Source organism: Populus trichocarpa, chromosome 2 (assembly GCF_000002775.5).
Source record: "Populus trichocarpa isolate Nisqually-1 chromosome 2, P.trichocarpa_v4.1, whole genome shotgun sequence".
NCBI classification, from domain to species: Eukaryota; Viridiplantae; Streptophyta; class Magnoliopsida; order Malpighiales; family Salicaceae; genus Populus; species Populus trichocarpa.
In genome coordinates, this window is record NC_037286.2 from 16,216,644 (window position 1) to 16,237,696 (window position 21,053).

The window sequence follows — 21,053 nt, forward strand, 5'->3', positions numbered from 1 at the left end:
AGAGTTCTTTAATTGGTGAAGGAGTAAAGGTTCTTGCCATGGAAGATAGCTTGTGCTCCATCATCTTAATTTGATACGCACTCTCTTATCTTCTTCTTGTTATTTTATTCTTCAATTTAACTTTTTTGTGCTTTATCGGTTAGTTGTAGCGGAAGATATCAGGGTGAGCATGCTTGGCCCCATCTAAAATAGTTTGTTCCAACAAGGATGCATGTCCATTGTGAAATTAATTAATCATAACTTGGTTATTGTTATGAGTCCTTGCGGTTTTCAAAACCATATAGTTAGTCCAAGTATTATTATATATGTTTATAACTTAATTATTTCATCAATTTCATGTTATTTTTTAATTGTTTTTTTAACAATGTAACAAGAAAAGTAAAGCAGGGAAGGTGGTAGATTTTAATTAGAAAATATGGATTTTGGAACAAAAATAAGTAAATTAAGGATTGTGGATGTTGGTAAAGGCATTATATGATAATTTTTTATTCTATAAAGATTAACTAATTAATTTTCATAAATTAAAGAGTTACTTTATAATTTACTCTACTTTTTTTAGTGTTTACAGATAAGGATAATCGGTTATGGTGAGGTGGGTTTTTAGTATGCTTTCATTTTAAAATCTAAAAGATTATTTGGTATTGCGGTAACTTTTATTTTTTACATAACCACAAAGAAAAATCTTTTTATTCAGTCAAATAACTTCTACTTTTTGCATCAGGCCTAACTTATAATTATGTTTCAAACATTAGTTTTATATAAGGTAAAATAACTCATTTTTCATTCATGAAGACTTGCTTTTCATTTATTTTTCATGCAAAAATCCATCTCACAGCCTTTTTAACAAAATATATATTTTTTAAAACCTATTTAAAAAAAACCACAACCAAAACTGTTTTTTATAAACCTGATTTTTTTTACATTGCAACTACAACCGTAAAAGCTACTACAATACCAAACACACACTAAGACCATCACTTATGTTATATTAATAAAGAAAAAATTAATTATACCAAATAAAAGCATATCCTAAAATAACAAAGCACTAAAATTAATAAATCTCTATCCATAAATTACATTATCATAATATAAAATTTTTAAATAAAACTTAGAAATCATAAAATAGACCCTAAGATGTAAATTGACAAAAATAAATTACACGAAGAAGAGATTTAAAAATCAACTCCTTACCTATTTTTCCATTCAACCCAATAAAATTAGGTCAAGTTTCATCAATACTCATGTTGACCTCAATCAAATTTAGTAAAAACTCAATTCAACCAGATCAAATGATGTCACCTAACTAATAAATCAAGTAAAACTATCATGTTATATATATATATATATATATATATATATATATATATATAGTGCACCTTTCCAATTCAAGTGTATGTAATTTATTTTTTCTTGTTTCATCATGCAAACTTTCTATTTTTTCAATTAGATGCTCCTATTAGATCCTTCTGTTTTATACTAATGAAATCATTAAGTTGACATATAACATGTTAGAATATCCAATAAGTGTGCATGAGTTTTTTAATTTATTTTTTATTTGAATGTCAATATTTTTATTTTTACTATTCGAATGTCTATACTTTTATTTATTTATTTATTCTTGCTATATGAAAGTATAAAATTTTAAAGCTCATCAATTGAATGCTTTTAATAGAACTTGTTAGTTACTTGTTAATGTTCTCGTTCAGTGTCAAGTTAGCATCCTTTCGTGAGTTATATTTGAAAAAATAATAAAGAAAAGAGAATATAAGGTTTAGATTAACAAAAAAAAAAATTAAATCAATCCAACTTGAATGATTGTCTTAGTTTTGATTATAATACAAAGTTTTGGTGGATTTAATTGTTATAAATTTTTTTTATTGTACATAAAGTTGGTCTTGATAATAAGCAATAGCAAAAACAATTAAATGACAATGAGTTTTGTTTTCTAATGAACTCCATTATGGATTTGAATTTAAAATTAAAAAAATTATTTTAGCATCCTATAATTGGATTATATTGGTAATTAGCCGTTATAGTTTAAAAAATTACAATTTACTTCCTAGATTTACAAAAACAAAATTAAATATGATAAAATAATCAAGCTACACACATATAATTTATCAAAAATATAGAATTTCTTTCTTTAAACACGATTTATCTCTCTTCATATTCAATTTTTTTCTCTTCACTTGATGAACAAAGATTATGAACCCAAATTAATCAAAATCAAATTAGTGTTTTTAAGCAACAAACAAAAAAATCCCATAAATCTTGCAATAATTCATTCAGTCTTGAATTTGTTCCTTACCCCTACATAAACAACTCATAAATCAAATATAATATAACACAAACACCATAAATCAAAACACTAATTTGGTTTTGATATGAGATTTTTTACTTCTAGAAAAATATTCAGATATCAATTTGTATTTACAATAAATTAAACAGTCCCTTCCTTTCCCTTTTTTCTCCTTAAAAATTCAAAAAAAATAAAATAAAATCTTAACTTCACTATCTTAATTTGTATTTACAACAAGCAAATTCTAGATCAAGAATCAATGATTTTAATGTAGGGTTCTTTGATGTCATAGGGTGAGGAGAGAGAGAGTGTTGCATATCTTATTTGAGATGAGATGATACTTTAATCCACAACTCAAGTAGATGGTTCGAAACCTAAAGGTTTAAATTTCAAGGAAGGCTAGGCGCATGCTTAAGAAACTTACCATTTTTGCACATTGGCTAAGCCTATAAAAAATATTGATGCATTTGAAATGTTCATGATGCTTGACCTAGCCATTTGTTTTTAGCTACACCATGATTCTTTTTAATTGTTTACTGGATCATTGCACATGCTACGCTGTGGGTTAAATCAGTTTTTTTTAACATAAAAAAATCTAGGTGTTACTAACTTGTTTTCTAGTAGAAAAAAAATTAAATCGTATAGGTGTTGACATGATATAACCTAATCAACTTGACGGGTCCAAAGACAAACCAAATAACTGTTAAATGTAGTTTGATTAAAAATTCAAGATGACATGTTTGTTTTTTTAAAAAATATTAAGATGAAAACATATTGGATTGACCCAGATTAACATGTCAAATCCGCGATTTGGATCATGAGACTAGGATAACCCTATAAAAAGCAAATGAAAACCAAATATGAAACTCAATTCTTAATTAAACCAATGTCGAAGGTTGAAATTAAAAAAAATCAATTAAAAAAATAGATAAAAAACAAATAACTCAGGTTAACATGTTAAAGCTGCAACCCTAGTCATGTGACTAGGATAACTCCATAAAAAGAAAATTGAAACAGATTATGAAACTCAATTCTCAATCAATCCAATATTAAAGGATGACATTGGAAAAATATAAATAAAAAACAATAAAAAAAATTCAAGTCAACTTGAGTTATCCAACCAAATTTGTTATTAAGATAATGAGACTACGATAACATCATAAAAAGCAAAAGAGAAATGAAGCCTAATTCCAAATAAAATAAATGTTGAAGGATAAAATTGAAAAAATATAAACTAAAAAAGAACAAAAAAAAACCTAGGTTAACTTACGACTTGAGATAAGCAATCCTAATGTTTTAGAAAAAAATAAAAATAAAAAGATAAAAAATGACCCGATTCAACTCGGGTTAACTCGTCAAACTCATAACCCAAGTTATGAGACCATAATAACTTTATAGAAAGAAAAATGAAAAGCATTTATGAAGCCTAATTCCAAATCAACTAAATGTTAAAAGATGAAATTAAAATAAAAATAACAAATAACAAATGTTTTTTGACATGAGTTAACCTGCCAAACTCGTGACCCGGGTCATGAGATCGAGATAACATCATAGAAAGTAAACAAAAAAATAACTTGTGTTAGCCTAGATTAACCTATCAAACATAAAACTAAGGTTATGAGATTATGATAACCTCATAGAAAGTAAATCAAAAAACATTATGAAGCCTAATTCTAAATAAACTCATTGTTGAAGATTAAAATTGAAAAAAAATCAATCTAAAAACAAGACACAATAAAGTGACCTTAGTCTACACAGGTTAACCCGTAGAACACATGACCCGAGTCATAATACCGGATAATCTCATAGAAAGCAACCAAAATAAATCATGAAGCCTAATTCATAATTAATCTAATGCTGAAGGATGAAATTGAAAAAATACCAATTAAAAAAGAAAAAAAACTCGAGTCAACTTGATTAACCCATCAAACCCGCAACTCAAGTCATGAGAGCTAGATAACCTTGAAAGTAAATCATTGAATTGATGTTTCAATAGAGGGGATTTGTTGGTTTTGGGTGGCTTGATATTAGGAGGATAAAAATGATGAGGATGGTGGCTAGGTTTTTGAATTGATTGTAAATTTCTGGGTTATGGGTTTTTCTAAGTATGAAAATCTTAAATCTCCATTCAATTCATGAGAAAATAGAGGATAAAAGGGGGAGGATATGGCTAGAGTCTTTTTTAATTTAATAGCAAAGTTGTAATATTTAACATAAGAGTTATTTAGTTATTAAATGAAAAATAAAGACAATCTTATAAATAATTAGATTTTTTTTTGACATTTTTTTACGATGATGTTAAGTATTAATGCACATATACAGTTCACAATATAAAATGTAATTTTTTAAACTATAGTGGGTAATTGCAAATTAAACCAAACTACAGGATGATAAATGTAGTTTTTCTTTAAATTATTATTAGAGGTGAAAATATATTTGGGTTATCTGATAATAGAGGAAGTTGAATGAATATAGAAATATATATCGGTTCATTCTCGTTTTTAATCAACCCTTAAAGTTATATTAGGCTTTGAAAAAGGTTTATTAACCATAGAACAATTAGCATTACCTTACCCTAAATTGACACATGAGCACTCGAGATCACCTCTTTTCTTCTCTTGAAACCTTAGACGAGCAACTATGTTTACATGGGTATGTTGTTTTGCCATGGGTTTTCATCTACTTTTTTAGGGAGGATAAGTAGTTTGAATCTTGTACAAGGGATAAAGACCTTAAAAAAACAATTCTATTTTTTTTTATGCTTCTTAACTTAGGAAAATGATTTCATTACCTACTAGATATTAATCTAAGATGTATCTACTTCCTAAAAAATTCCTTATCTATAGGTTGAGCCTTTTCTTTCATGATGATAAAAATGAGAAAAAGTGTCACTAAGATAACATTTTTTTACTATCCTTAGACAAAAAAAAGATGGAGACAATGGGGACAAAAAAGACAAGACAGGACAAGAGAAAACAATTATGTTTAGTTATGGTGTACAAGACATAATGATTATCTTTGTATCATATTTGGTTGATGATGGATAAGGCATAATTAAATATAAAAAAGTTTATATTACACTTAATATATATTACTATCAAACTTACATATTTAAAAATAATAATTAGATAGTATTTTTTTTTATTTACTTTAGTTTATATTGAGTATTAAATTTATTGGTAGTATAATAACTCTAATTATATAACTCTACTATCAAACTTTGCAGGTCTAAACTAGTCCAGGTTTAAGAAAAAATAAAGAAAGGGTTGACCTAGCCTAATCTAATAAAACATGCAAGTTAACCCGATGAAAGTCTAGGTTAAAAATCTGTTGGAATTTAAAAAACTTTGTTAGTAAAAAAAAATATTGTTTTGATCCTTTTAAAAAAATTGGTTGACCTAGGTTGACCCTCTCAACTTGTGACTCTGATCTTATCCCAAGTCGACCTCTGAGTTGAATTTTAAAAATATGACAATAATTATTTTTATCCTTACATGTCTTAGTTGGATAATTTTGTAATTAAATTTTTTTTACAATGATATTGTAAGGATAAAAAATAAAAAATATTGTTTCTGGAGACATGTCTCTTATGCACCTTTTATTTTGGAAGCGAAAAAAATCACTTCAAAATTATACAAATTTATTTTTATGTTTTTTATTTGCACTATATGAGACCTTGCCAATTATTAACTTGATTAAGTCTAGCTATCAGATAACAAAAAAAAAAGGTTGCACCATATTTCTGAAATGGTGAGGGGTTGGGTCACCAATTAACTATCCACCCCACCAATTTATGGACTACATTTGCAGTTCTTAGCCTTTACTCTAATATGAATTGAGCCATATCTTGAAGAGACATCAATTTCCTCAGGTGACAAGTTTTTCTTATCCTAATTAATGTTTGTTTTTCTAGAAAGAAAAATTGTATAGTATCTAGGATTCTTTGCTCACCAACTTTAGTTTTGTACTAAGGTCAGAAAAGGAATTGGCTAAAAGGAAGACCAGTAGGGAATGATTCTTTTTTGGCTGATCGACACTATAATTGGTATTCTTGTGATTGGTTTGATTGATATTTTCTTTTATATTTCATATTCTTCTTTCCCATAGGGATAAAGAAATATAACTCTTCCAGACTATAAGAAGTTTTATAGAGTTACATTTAATTGCTAAGAAGTTAATTGTTGTTTCTAAAGTAATAATAGATAGAACAAATAAGTGTGTTAAGGATTGTTGAATTTGATTTCAAATATGATCCATTTGAGTCAGGTTAGAAAAAGTGTAGAGGGATATGGAATATTACTAAATAATCTTATGCCTGCTCTTTGCTTCTACTCATACTAGAGAGATCTTTTTTTATATGCCCTTATTTTATTTTATAATTGACTTCAGGCTTGAATTGATGACTTCCGTCATGTCAAGGAGACATTATACCATTAAGTTATATCCTTTCATTTGCTCCTATTAAGAAATAAAACTAATTAATACTACGTAAAAGGGTTGAGGAACTCAACACCATTATTTTTAAACAACTTGGAGTCGAACTCTTTTTTTATAATATTATATATATGAAAATAATGGAAAAGTTGAATTTAATTTTCAACTCCTTTTTTAAACATTAAAACTTCACTTCAACCGACTCTACTTTTTTCCTTATTTTAGGATCGCTAAGAACAATTGGCTTCTTCACTCGTTGATTATTAGATCTAAAATGCAAACCATCTATTTTGCGTATCTATTATATTCTAGGTGACTTAGATAGTTGAAACCTACATTATTTGATTAGAATGAAATTTAGAATGTGTGCATTTGATGACATAAATCATTTAAAAAATAACAAAATTTTTTGTGTGGCATATCTCATACAAGATCAATTTGGATTGACTTTAATTCATTTAAAAAATATGGTTAAAGGAATTATATGTGGATCAACTAGGCACTAACCCCTCAAAATTTATTAGATTTAACTTCATTAACAACTACTTACAGGCTATTGATGAAAGGGATTTTTTTCATAACGTTCAACCTTAGCTAACATATATAATTTTTTATCAAACTGCTAGATCGAGACAAAACTTTGCTAGGAGATTCTAGAGACTCTATTTCCTATATGATTAAAATTTCATAGACATCGAGGTTTGAATAAGCTTATAAGATCTACAATATTGAGTTTTGATTAGATAAAATAATGAGTAATAAAAATTCAAATTTAGGTTTTTTGTGTGTGACCCTTTTCAGTTTTGTTTTGTCTTTTAATGTTTATCATCTTTTTCATGTTGTTTCATTTGCATCAATTGATATTAGAGCCCAACGATTCCTAGTTATTAGTTATTATGTGCTATTGAATGACCATGGCAAAAAAACATTATAAAACAAGATGTGCTTGTGCAAGAGAAAATATGGAGGTTTTCTCTCGAAAAGAGACATTTAATAACTGGTAATAGAAAACATAAAAAGATAGATCACACAATTGACTTGTCAGTTAGCGATGATAATATTATAGAGGTAAGTTAAATTATCTTGTTAATTAGCAAAGATAAATAAGAGAAAATGAGAGGATCATAAAGAGAGTGATCACAGATTCATAGTCAGCTTTGAAAACTTATTTTCAGAGGTATGAGCAAATGAAATGGCTTCTTGATTGGGACAAATGTTATATTGAAACAAATTTTTTTTTTATGATTCTAGTTATTTTGTAGATTGAAATCAACTATCAAAATTTGACAAGAAATAAACTTAATATGTCAGTGAACTTGGGGGTTGTAGAAATCCTAAAATTTTTATAAGTTATGATCTATAACGATTCTCTCATGAAAGTAAATAGTTCTTTGATACTTCAAAAGAGTTCTTTAGAGCTAAGTTTGAAGATATTGAAGTAGTAGATATTTTCAACTACAAACAAATCAATGAACTAACCTATTGTTCATTGCTAACAATCAAGTGTTTAAGGTTGATGCTTGAAAAATTTCAAGATGGTTTTGATGTTGTTAATAAAGGTGTGTTGCCATAAAAGAACATTCTAATTGTTGTCAATGACAATAACATTACATTGGATTTTAAATTCAATGCTAGGTTATGAGATTTCGATATGGTGTGTCTAGTGAAGAATTAAAAAAACTTAGGCTGACCAACAAGGAAAACATATTGTCTTTAGTGTTACACATGACTTGGAGTCTCTGCATAAACATATTGCTAACATGTATGGTGTTTTTAATAGAAACAATGAACATGTAAATGTAAAAGGTTGACAACTTTTGAGTGGATATCCAATCGATTGAAACATGAGCAATTTGAACTCAAGGAAGAGTTCTCTCTAATCTAGAGAAACTGATGTAGGATATATATATTTTTTTCTAATACGCAATTATGTTAACAGGTATAACATTCAATCCACTCGCAGCCCAAATATATATAAAAAATATATGCTATAAATACAAATAAATTGAAAGTTTAAGCACATTTGGTGAGACATTGTAGCATATCAAGTGTTGATTTAACAACCATTTTAGCAACAACAAAATTGATACATAAGAACTTGAATTAGAAAAAATATATATTAAGATTTTATACATTCAAATAAAAAAAAATTACAAGTATTTAAATAAGAATAATTGAAAAAGTTTGCACACAAAATATATAATCATTTGTTTCAAAGTCGAGGCAAGTGAAAGATTTTCTTTCACCCTTATCTTGTCTCAAATGGGGCCATTGCAATATATATATATATATATATATATATATATATATATATATATATATATATAAACACACATGTATTAATTAATTGGATCCCATTGGTAATCTTGACTAGTTTGCCTTTATTTTATGATTAAAGTACCAAGTTAATATTTTCAAACCTGACCAACAAAAGACGATAAGAACTTCAGTTTTTCTTTGTAAAATATATCATAAGAAGATCTTCTAACTTCATATTCAACTTAATTTCTTCCTCAAATTTTCCATCTGTTCTTAGAAAAATGCTTGAATCAAGAGAACTATTCTTTTCCATGACATTGTAGCTCCTAATTATCCCTAAATTTTCCTTGCATGGATCCAAGGCTTTCTGTTTCAACTCGAAAGCTAAGAACTTCCACCTTTGTAGCGATGGATCCAAGGCTTTTCTGTTTCAACTCGAAAGCTAAGAACTTCCACCTTGTAGCTAGGTTATGTATGGCATAAATCCTACCAAATAGCCAAAACATACCTGCAAATAGCTGCACAGAATTCAGAGAGGTTGATGAAAAAGAACTTGTTGATCCGCAAGAATCACAGTACGAGAGGAGAAAAACAAGTCCAAGCGAAGCCCGTTTACTACTTTGTCAAATTACACTTGCAATGAAACCTCTTCTACTTCTACTCTATCTCCTATCCTAAGCAAATCTTCAATCTTTTTTTCTAATCAGCATCATCTTACAAGTCCATAAACTGCAATGGACGAGCACATCTTCTACTTGGTTGTTCTGCCAAGAACTAGAGAATTACATGACTTGGTTTTGTTGAAGAAAGCAGTGCTGTCAAAGAAGATGGAGTTAGAACAAGAGAAGGGAAAGAGAAGGTGGGGGTGGCAGAGACAAAGTTAAAATTAATAAGATAAAAGTTACTCTGTAGGGTTTTTGAAAGGAAAAAAAGAGGAGGGTATTCTTGAAATATTGTTTTTTATGTTAATTTTAAGAGAAATTATTATAGCAAGTAAAAGAGTAAATTATTTAATTTGCTTTTATTTTTTTTAATAAATTAAATTCTATTTGGAATTAATATCAATACTCTTAAAAAAATTTCAAAACACAAAAATTGATTTCAATTCATGGTGTTATAAACAAGCTATTAGGTTATAAAGTCGTGTAAATTAAAATCCTTGTATTCATAATCGAGCTAATTCAATTTAAAGTTATTTACAACTATTTGTAACGTAATTCAAATAAGAAAGGATAATTACTTTATATTTCTTGGTTTTTATTTTTTATATTTCTTGAATAATTGAATTATATATATTATTTTTTGTTTTTATTTTTTATACTTCTTGAATAATTTGATTTTTAAAATAAATTTGATTCTTGGTCTTTATTTTTTATATTTCTTGAATAATTGAATTATATATATTATTTTTTGTCTTTATTTTTTATACTTCTTGGATGATTTGATTTTTAAAATAAATTTGATGTTAGGTTTATATTGTGCTTATTTTTATATTTAATATTGTATGATATTTATGATAAGACTGGATACTTAATGTATTTAGTGTTTTTTTCTGGATATTATCTATTAAATAACAATTATAAATAAAAAAATTATATTTTTTTATTAATTAAGAATTTCCACCCACCCAATGAAAAAGATTATTTATGTATTGTAAATTAAATTTCCATTCTCCTCTAACTACCTTTCCATCCATCTCAATTGAGAAATATTATGGTTATCTTAATTTCATTATTATTTTCACTTATTCCTATTGTAGACGAAATAATAAAATATAATCCAGGGGGCAGAAAAGGAATAAAGATAGACGGCGGCGGAGATCCGTTAGGACTCCCTCTCCTTCAAATTCAAAAAACCAAATGGCAGGTGTCGTTAATAAAAACAAAATCCAAGCCCTCTTTCACAGGCGCTGGTAGTTGAAAAAGCTCTATAATAGAACCATCCTTCTGCCTCCTGTCTATTCAAACAAAAATCTGAGAATCCCCTCCAAATCCCTCTCTTTACTACTCTCCCTTCTTCCCTTCCCTCACTGTACAAACACCCACGTTACAGTACAGTACAATCCAAACGCCATGTCGTTGAGGCCGAACGCGAGAGTGGAGGTGAGGAGGAACAGGTACAAGGTGGCGGTGGATGCAGATGAAGGGAGGAGGAGGAGGGAGGACAACATGGTGGAGATCCGAAAGAGTAAGAGAGAAGAAAGCTTGCTTAAGAAGCGACGTGGGGGACTTCAGGCCCAACAACGTCAACAACAACAACAACAAGTCATCTCCTCTCTTAACATTTCTTCCGCTTCTGATAAGCCGGTACTCTCTCTCTCTCTCTCTTGATTTAATAATAGGTGGATCAGTCAATTATTTAGAAATCAGCATGTTTGAATGGAGGTGATGGTTTTGCTAATCTAATCTGATTGCAGTTAGATACTCTTCCGGCAATGATTGCTGGTGTTTGGTCAGAGGACAAGAATTCGCAACTTGAGGGAACTACTCATTTCCGAAAGCTGCTCTCGATAGAACGCTGTCCTCCGATCAATGAAGTTATACAATCAGGGGTTGTCCCCCGCTTCGTTGAGTTTCTTGCAAGGGATGATTTTCCACAGCTTCAGGTTTGAATTTGTTCTTGCTCTATGTCGCTCAGTTTCGTATCGGGCTTCATTATTACTATTGTAACTAACGTTTGTTTTAATGTCTTGTATAGTTTGAGGCGGCGTGGGCACTCACGAATATCGCTTCTGGGACATCAGAAAACACCAGGGTTGTAATTGACCATGGGGCAATCCCAATTTTTGTCAAACTCTTAAGTTCTCCAGCTGATGATGTCAGGGAACAGGTAGACGATGTTACCATTTTATGGAATTTATTTTGTTTTCATTTTAGTGATGTCTCAAGGGGACATCGTAATTATTCCTTGATTGGTTAAGTAATGATAAGTTTACATTTTGGTGGGATTATAGGCTGTTTGGGCATTAGGAAATGTTGCTGGTGACTCATCAAAATGCCGTGATCTGGTCCTTGGCCATGGGGCTTTGATGCCTTTGCTTGCGCAATTCAATGAACAAGCAAAGCATTCATTGTTAAGAAATGCAACCTGGACATTATCAAACTTCTGCAGGGGCAAGCCCCAACCTTTATTCGACCAGGTTTGACTTCTAAGATGGACTGCTTAAATGCAGTAGCGATACTTTATTCCCCACTTTGATAATTGTTGCTAATATATGTGCTGTTGAAATTCAATGAGCAGACAAAACCTGCCCTCCCAGCTCTAGAGCGTCTCATACATTCAAATGATGAGGAAGTCCTCACAGATGCATGCTGGGCTCTGTCGTATCTCTCCGATGGATCCAATGAAAAAATCCAAGCTGTTATCGAGGCTGGTGTCTGCCCCCGACTTGTTGAGCTTTTACTGTGAGATTTAAATTTAGTTCGCTCTTCATATATTTTAGACCTTTTTTTTTTTCTGGCATTTGCTTATGAAAGTTGAAATGCTCTTTACATTTTCTGTTTCCAGTCATCCATCTCCGACAGTGCTCATCCCTGCTCTACGTACAGTTGGAAATATTGTTACTGGAGATGACATGCAGACTCAGGTATTGGTTATACCTTTATTTTCCTAATTAACTCTCCCCTTCACCATCCCCACGTTTATTCATCTTACTGTTTGGTTTCTCTTCCATGGTTTTTGTCCCGAGTTCATAATTCGCATAGCTTTGTTTATGTTAAAACCACACTACACATTCCTCTGACAGTGGTACTGATCTTAGCAAATGGAAATACTTATATGTGCCGGCATTGCTCATTTTAGATGCACAGGTTGAAAATATATAGATGGGAATGCATTTTTCTTCTTGATGGTTCATAATCTACTATTCTAGATTAGTTGACATTTTCTTTACAATTTCACAACTTATCACATACAACTTGGCATGCTGTTTTGCGCCAATTATGATAGCGTGTAATGGGTTAGTTTCAGCTGTTGCTTATGGTTTTCAGGTTTTGAAACCAATATTTGTCATATTTTATCAAGTCGATACTTGTCATGCCTCATTTGATGGAAACTGATATAGACGAGTCTAAAGGTTTTATGGTGTCCTACCACCCTCTTCCAGTTTCCAATCAGTACAGAGTAGTAAGTGGTCTTTTTTATTTAATATCATTGACTTGAGTGAAACTTCCTATATGTGAAGGTCCAATTGTCTTGAGACCAACTTGAAGGTGGTTTGAGATTCGAAAAAATTTCCAAATTTACAAAACATCAAATTGTTTCCTCCCCCAGCAATGTAGTCTAATCCTTGTTAGGAGGTTATTCTATGGTTTGATGAAAGTCACCTCTCACTTTCTTTTTGAGATGTGTGCAGATGTGCCTTGATTTTTAAGGAAGTGACTTTTTGTTTCTATTTCTGAAAGAAACATGCTTGAACAAATAATGATTTTTGGTTGAGATGAAGTCTACGTTTGTGTCTTAGCAGAATTGATAATCTTGCATGTTAATCAGGAAAAAAAATTGGAACCTATTGAGAAATAAAATTTTAGAGATTTGAAAAGCTGAAAGACATGTAAGACACCCCGCTGCCTGTTACTATATGCAACTATGAAATGTGAGAACTCAAAACAACTTATCCAAATAAACATAGAGAGGAGAGAAAGGGAACAATAAAAATTTAATTTAGAATTCCTTAAGATGATATCATTTATAGTTCTCAGCTTTCTTCAATTGATTGTCTGATGATATCTGCAGGATGCCTTGTTGGTATGATGTGTTGTGTGTGTCATGTTTGCATGACTTGAAATTGTTATATTCTGAGCCAATGATGTAATGCTTTATGATATTCCTGATCCCAGTGTATGATAAACCATCAAGCTCTCCCATGCCTTTTGAACTTACTGACAAATAATTACAAGAAGAGCATCAAGAAGGAAGCATGCTGGACAATCTCAAACGTCACAGCTGGAAATGTAAATCAGATACAGGTGAGCCTGTCTATTCTCTTATGTCATCAGTGTATCGATGGTTTGGCTGAAATTTGTTTAGTATGTCCTTTAAATTTTGTGATAACGTCTCCAATCTACTGACTATTATAAAGGTGAGATATTTGAGGGATAGGGGAGTCTACAGAGTTTGTCGTGGCCATTTATTCATACTATTTTCGAGTCCATCTGGTAAAATGGACTCCGTTTGAGTTTATATCTTAATGTATGCAGGCCGTAGTTAAAGCTGGGGTTATTTGTCCCCTGGTCCGATTGCTTTGAAAGGCTGTGTTGATGATTGTTTTCAATTGCTTGAAATGCTGTGTTGATGATTGTTTTATGTACCCTCAGTTTGTTTTACAATAGAACACTTATATACATCCTTTGATTGTTTCCAAGTGACGATATGTTGAGGACAGCTACAGATAATCTAAAAAACCTTTCAATTTTCTATTCGATGTTTATCACCTATTTGTCGTAATGGGCATTGCATTTCCAAACTGCACAGGCGGTACTTGAAGCAGGTATTATTGGTCCTCTTGTCCAATTGCTTCAAAATGCTGAATTTGAGATCAAGAAAGAAGCTGCTTGGGCAATTTCAAATGCATCATCGGGTGGAAGCCATGAACAAATCAAGTAAGTATTTTCTCTTCAATGATATTCTTCTCCACTGATTAGATAACTTGATTTATTGGTAGCTAAGAGATTCAATTACATTTGTGCATTGTAGGTTTCTGGTGAACCAGGGATGCATCAAGCCATTATGTGATCTTTTGATTTGTCCCGACCCTAGAATTGTCACAGTTTGTTTAGATGGTCTAGAGAACATTCTAAAGGTTGGGGAAGCTGAAAAGAATTTGGGCAGCACAGGAAATGCAAATCTGTACACCCAAATGATTGAAGATGTTGAGGGTTTAGAAAAGATTGAGAACCTTCAGAGTCATGACAACAATGAAATATATGAGAAAGCAGTGAAGATTTTGGAGACGTATTGTGTGGAGGATGGTGATGACTTTGAGGCATTTCCTTCTGGTGATGCTTCCCAATCTGGATTTCAGTTTGGTGGGACCGGAGTTCCTGTTCCTTCTAACGGTTTTAATTTCAGTTAAGGTATGCAACTTCTCTCACCTAGTTCGTAAGTAGAGGTGCTATTTCTCTTGACAAGCGGCAGTTGACATTTCACCTGAGACTATGCAATTACTGCTTAATAGGGATTGCTTGTTTGTGCTTGTAGTTTCTATTGATAATTTTTTCATTAATTGAGGTTTGACATTTCCCAAGTAGCTGGTGGGGAATGGGCAAGCATGTGGATTTTGGTTATCAGTTTACCTGTCATGGGCTCCCATTTGGTGTGGTTTCCACGCATGCTGGGGAGGTCTTAACCTTTTTATGCGCTTATATCACGTATAAACTACATATCTGTTTCAATATCTGAATGAAATTTTGAAACATATATATGTAGTTGTGAGTGATGTTTGCAGTTGAATGCTTCTCTCTATTTCGTAAAACATCATATAGTATCATTGAGAGGAAATTAACATTTTTCTAAAACTCTACATTTCATTGCAGTTTTTCTTTGTTCCTTCAATTTTATTATAGTGATTGGATTATTTCCTTCATCCTTTTTTCTATATTTTAACACAATAATTTGCTGCGAAGGTTAATTTGTACTGTGTCACCTTTTCTGTGCCAGCAGGACCTAAGTTGATGCTGGAATGAAGCTGAGAGTCCAGGTTTCAATCGATGAATGTTGTTTTTTTCTTTTTGGGTAGGGAAGTCAAATGCCACCGGATCCTTCTCTGGTTCGTTTTCGGATGTGGTCGAAGAGATTCTCTTTCACAGAGGTTTTAAAATAGGTTTGTGAAGCCAAGAATTGCCATTGCTGGTGGAGAGTACAGAAAGTTTTGAGTCTTTATTTTTTTTCTTGTTTTTCTCCATCTCCTTTTGCTGGGCATTATTTTGCACGCCCTAGTTTACCATATCACAAGGATGGAGCTGCTCATCACAGCTCACATGCTAGTTGTTCTTTGTCTTTAAGGTCGTTTCATATCAGTTTGGAATCTCAAAATTGTCATTCCGATTAAAAGAAACTAGAAAATGCATCAATTTTCAGTTTCGAGGTGGGATTTTTGTTGACTGTGAAACAAAAAAGAAGAATTTTTGATATAAAATTTACTATTATTGCTTTCTGCTTCATGAGTAAAACTTTTATTATGCCCTCATACATATGGTTCTCATCTGTGCTGTTGCTGTCATGGTTGTTAAGGTCTATGATATCCTTCTCATAATTTTCTTTCATCTAAAGAAAAATGATATCCCTTGCGCACTGTGCTCATGTTGCATTTGGTTTTAACACACTAGCAGGCATGTGTGTTTAACATAAGCAAACAAGTGCATTTAACAAACCCAGCATGTACAATTTTCTTAACTAGCCTTGTCTGCATGGCTGCTGAATTATTGACATAATCTTCGCGATACTGTAAAATGGCAGAGGCATGTGCAATTGTTGTAATATTTTTTTAATCCATGTTTTTTTTTCTCCTTTAAAAATTATTAGAAATCAAGTATCATTATATATTAATTTCTTTTTAGTTATGAATTGGATAGTAGATTGAATAGATTAATCCAATTAATTAAAGTTTTTATTTTTATTTTTTATTAGAGATCAAGTTGCATGATTTGTTGTTGCACTTTGCATTCTCTTTGACTATTCTTGTTACATGATTTATATCGTGAGCTTGACAGGTTAACTTAATTGATTTTAATTTTTTCTTTTTTAATTGATATATTTTTTTAATTTTATCATTTAACATTTATTTAATTAAGAATTAAGTTTTATGATTTATTTTGGTTTACTTTCTATGAGGTTATTTTAGTCTCATGACTTGAGTCACGAGTTTTGCGAGTTAATATAGGTAAAATTAGATCGTTTCATTATGTTCTTTTTTAAAATTGATTTTTTTTTACAATTTCATCATTCAACAATGATTTGATTGAGAACTGAGATTTATAATTTATCTTGATTTGTTTTTTATAGGGTTATTATAATCTAATGACTCATGTTACATGTTTGACATATTAATTTAGGTTGACTCTAGTTATTTTTCTAATTTTTTTTTATGAGGTTATCTCGGTCTTATGATCCAAGTCATGGTTTTGGCGAGTTAACATGGTCTGGCTTAGGTTATTTTTTGTATCTTTTTTTAATTGATTTTTATTTTCAATTTCATCATTCAACATTGGTTTAATTAGAAATTAGGTTTCATTATGTTTTTTAATTTACTATGAGGTTTATCTTGGTCTTATAACCTGACTCATGAGCTTGACAAATTAACTTAGGTTGACTTAGATTGTTTTTAGGTTATTTTTTAATTACATCATTTAATAATAGGTTATTTGAAAATTAAGTTTTATAATTTATTTTGATTTGTTTTATATGAAGTTATCATGGTTCCTGAATCGTAGATTTGATAAGTTGATTCATGTTCGATCTAATATATTGTTGTCTCAATTTTTTTAAAATATATCATCTTGAGTTTTTTTAATCAAATTATATTTTTATCAATTATTGAGTATTATTGAGTTGCATTTAAAATCATTAAGTCAATAAATAAAACTAAATTAACTCTTAATTAATTTAATTTTTTTCTATTTAAAAACATTAACCGCACTCAAACATGTTTTTTTTAATGTTCATGAAAAAACTAATTCGAAATTCATCTAATCCGCAGCGCGTGAGCTTAGTTGTGCACTAAAAAGGTATAGGCTGAAAACGACTTGGTTGATTGGACTAGAGAAGGAACGTCTACCCTTTGTTCTTTAGCGATGTCAGCACATCATTTTGCACCAAGACAGGGCCTTTCTGTCTAGCAAATCTTTTGGTTATCATGAACGGCAGAAACGTGGGTATTTCGGTAAATATGGGATGCTAGCTCTCGAGCTACTCCACAGGTGAAAGAAAGAGCCTGGAAATAGCCTCTTCGCAGCATCCAACTGGTGTACAGACCGTAACCAAAACAGTACTCATTTGGACAAGCCTTGTGGCCGTGAGAGATTATCTTTATCCCTTTGTTTTTCCGATCTGTCTTTCGCAACGGTGCCTTGATGGTAAAATCAAATTGTTCGATTTCAATATGCCTTGTAAAATATCATTCCCACCGTTTTTTTGCTGAAGTTCAAGAGCTGAAACAAAGGCATGAAGAGCCAACACTCTTCCAATGATGAAGATGAACACCAACTGTCAAGTCTGGGTTACTGTTGGTGGAGATCAGCAGCAAAGTTTGATGAATGTGTTAGGCTTAAGTCTGACATCCCAAACATTGCAAGCCTTACTCCAAGGGTCAGAGTTCTTAGAGAGTTGGAGAGACTGGCTTTGATTTCTCATGAAGGGCTCAATGAGGTCAGATACAAGCTACAAATGTATCGTTCAGGTGATTTCTGGGTGCCCACAGGAGGTATCAAGAAGGAAGAAATGGACATTCCACCAGTAATCACTATTCTACTGGTGGGTTTCTCTGGCTCTGGCAAGAGCTCGCTTGTCAACCTTATGTACAGTGTTCTTGGTCGGTCTGGACTCATACCTTTTGCTCAAACTTCTTCTGGTAAGTTTATTGTGCAGAGCATGGCACAGCCATGAGTTTGCATTTACACTCCAAAGGGTTAATAACTGTGGACTAAGAAACATTTTCTAGTAGCATTAGAACTAATTTGACTTCGTGTATGTAGGCTGTGCTTCCAAATACACCACCATGTACATGGAAGAGCACAATGTAATGAGATCGTTGCAAGGTGGGTTTTGTGTGTACGATTCTAGAGGGTTTAGTTATGGTAAAATCGGGGATGCTCTTGAGGAATTGTCAAGTTGGATGAGTGATGGGGTACACCATAACCAGCTGTGCTTGAGATCAGGTGATGATGTACTACTGGAAGATGATGCAGAAACTGCTGGTCTAAGGCCATCTTCAAAGTTTGTGCAAAGGACAGTGAATTTCTCAATGGTGGTGGTTAACATAGCAGAGGTTTATAAAGCTTTAAAAGCTAGTGATTCCAAGCCATTAGAGGCCACTAGAGAGCTCTTCCACTCCCCTGGTTTGAGAAATTGCAGTAAGCCTTACTCTTTACCATCAATTTCATCTTCCAGAGGGTGTTTGGTGCAGGAATGATTAGATGTTTTGATGGAATGTGATTCTTGAGAATGTGATTCTTGTATTTGATTAAAAATAAAAATTATTAATATTGGATTTTTAATATCAACACAAGTATTATCTAAGTTTAAAACTGAAATATTGAAATGAATCAATAATAAATTTAACTTCATAAAATTGATTAAAGTTATCGAAATATATAAAAGTGTTTAAATTGGTTTCTTGACAAATATATATTACATAGACTAGTTACCTAAAATATTTAAATTATTATCAAGTAAAAAGTAAAAACAAGGGTGTTCTTGTATAGTAAAGTCTTGAGATTTCATGGGTAGCAAATGCAAATGCAAATAGATGAAGATCTCGATATACTTTAAGCAACTGGACTTGCTAAAGATATTGTGGTTATTTATGGGCTCTAAACTTTGACTCCTGCAGCTGACGGGGATCTTGAGTCTCTTGACGAATCTCTCGATAATATATCACAATAGAAAGAGAATTTTGTTTTCTCCCTTGTATTCGAGTACAACTAGTCACCATTAGTAGACTGACAGATGTTGAATACCATTCCATTCATTACCTATTTGAATATGCAAAAATCTTCTCCAGATGGTGTCGATAGTCAAGATATTTCAATCATTCCACCCCCCCCCCCCCCCCCGAGTCTTGACTCAGAAGAGTTCCAATTCATTCTGCAGTTTTCCTTGTTCTTGCCTGCTTGCATCAGAGCTTTATTGCGTTTATTTTTCTGATCCTACCCTTGTTTGAGTATTTTTTAATCATGCATGTGTAACATAACTATGCTGCAATGAATAAAGCATTGCCATAGACACAGAGGCTGGTTCATTTGGTCGTGCGTATACTGTACATTCATGGTAAATTCTGAACCTTTTGTGTTGGCTCCATTTTGCTTACAGATGAGAATCCTATGTTGATCCTGACACATGGTGACTTGTTGACAACCGAACAGCGGATCGACATCAGGATCAAATTATGCGAGCGTCTAGGAATATCAGAGACAAACGGGGTGTATGACATTGTTTGCCTCACAGAATATGGATTTCTCGCAGAAGAATCTGATCCTGTTACAGCCTATGCCGTAACTGAAGCCGTATATAGGGCATTGCTCATCGCAGACAGGGGGCATTTTCCAAAGAAAAACCTCCAGGACTGGGCAGTGTTTCTATTTTCATGGTTAATGTGCCTAACGGGTGCTCTCTTCGCTTTCCTTGCCGATCTTTGCTCTAAACTTGGACGGAGGGATAAGTTGAAGCACTGAATGGAAGAAGCGTCTGATAATTGGCTCGGCATATCCAGTACTGCACATATTTTATTTGTACTAAAGACTCTCTCCATTTAGACCTTAGATGGTCTGACTTATTGATTTGATGTAAATAATGCCAAGGCTGGAGCAGTTGAATAAATAATGCCCCAAGGCTGGAGCAGTGAAATCCATTGATTTTATTTTGCTGCCATTATCTAGTGTTTTTACTCTTGCATTCCAAAAGACAGTCCACGCAATTTGAATCCTGTGGTCATGATGTACTGAGAATTTGAATCTCATGAACGTGTCCCTGATGAGTTTGCTATCCACAATAGTAGTATTTTAGACTTGTAAAATCTGCCATGTAGAGTCTGCATATCCTGCTAGTCTCTGCTACACACCTTATTAAATTCTTATCTCTGAACAGTTCCAGACATGATTCCGTGTTATCGAGGAACATGCAGCTCTCTGCCACCCTTTGCATTGGTGGTGAACTCTCGACGCTTCAAAAGTCGGTCCTTTTTTTATGCTACGAGTGGAGTTCAGTCTCATGGCTCAATCATACAGTAATTATTGGTAAAGCCGAAGATTATTGAGGCATCCATGATGGAGGAAAATCAGCAAAAAGCACCAGCATTATTAGTTTATAGTCACTAGTCAGCTCTGTTTGGAGTTTAGAGTTTAGATTA

General features: G+C 31.9%; 2 protein-coding genes across 6 annotated transcripts; both read left to right on the forward strand.

Moving 5' to 3' along the window:
• Nucleotides 1-10,928: 10,928 nt before the first annotated feature.
• LOC7460436 (importin subunit alpha) lies at nt 10,929-16,146 on the forward strand. Of its 5 annotated transcripts, none has more exons than XM_024594431.2 (10): nt 10,929-11,298; nt 11,409-11,597; nt 11,690-11,821; nt 11,946-12,131; nt 12,233-12,396; nt 12,500-12,578; nt 13,831-13,959; nt 14,465-14,592; nt 14,687-15,101; nt 15,650-16,146. In XM_024594431.2, the coding sequence occupies exons 1-9, from the start codon at nt 11,065-11,067 to the stop codon at nt 15,063-15,065; spliced, it is 1,620 nt and encodes a 539-aa protein (XP_024450199.1). In that variant the 5' UTR covers nt 10,929-11,064; the 3' UTR covers nt 15,066-15,101; nt 15,650-16,146. The 5 variants fall into 5 exon arrangements, with proteins under 5 accessions (XP_024450199.1, XP_024450197.1, XP_024450198.1 ...); XM_024594429.2 differs by having other exon boundaries at nt 15,653-16,146; XM_024594430.2 differs by having other exon boundaries at nt 14,687-15,091; nt 15,653-16,146.
• Nucleotides 16,147-17,658: 1,512 nt separating this feature from the next.
• LOC7460435 (uncharacterized) lies at nt 17,659-20,575 on the forward strand. The gene is made up of 3 exons (XM_002302708.4): nt 17,659-18,557; nt 18,682-19,059; nt 20,018-20,575. Exons 1-3 carry the CDS (start codon nt 18,152-18,154, stop codon nt 20,377-20,379), a joined length of 1,146 nt encoding a protein of 381 aa, XP_002302744.1. The 5' UTR covers nt 17,659-18,151; the 3' UTR covers nt 20,380-20,575.
• Nucleotides 20,576-21,053: the final 478 nt, after the last annotated feature.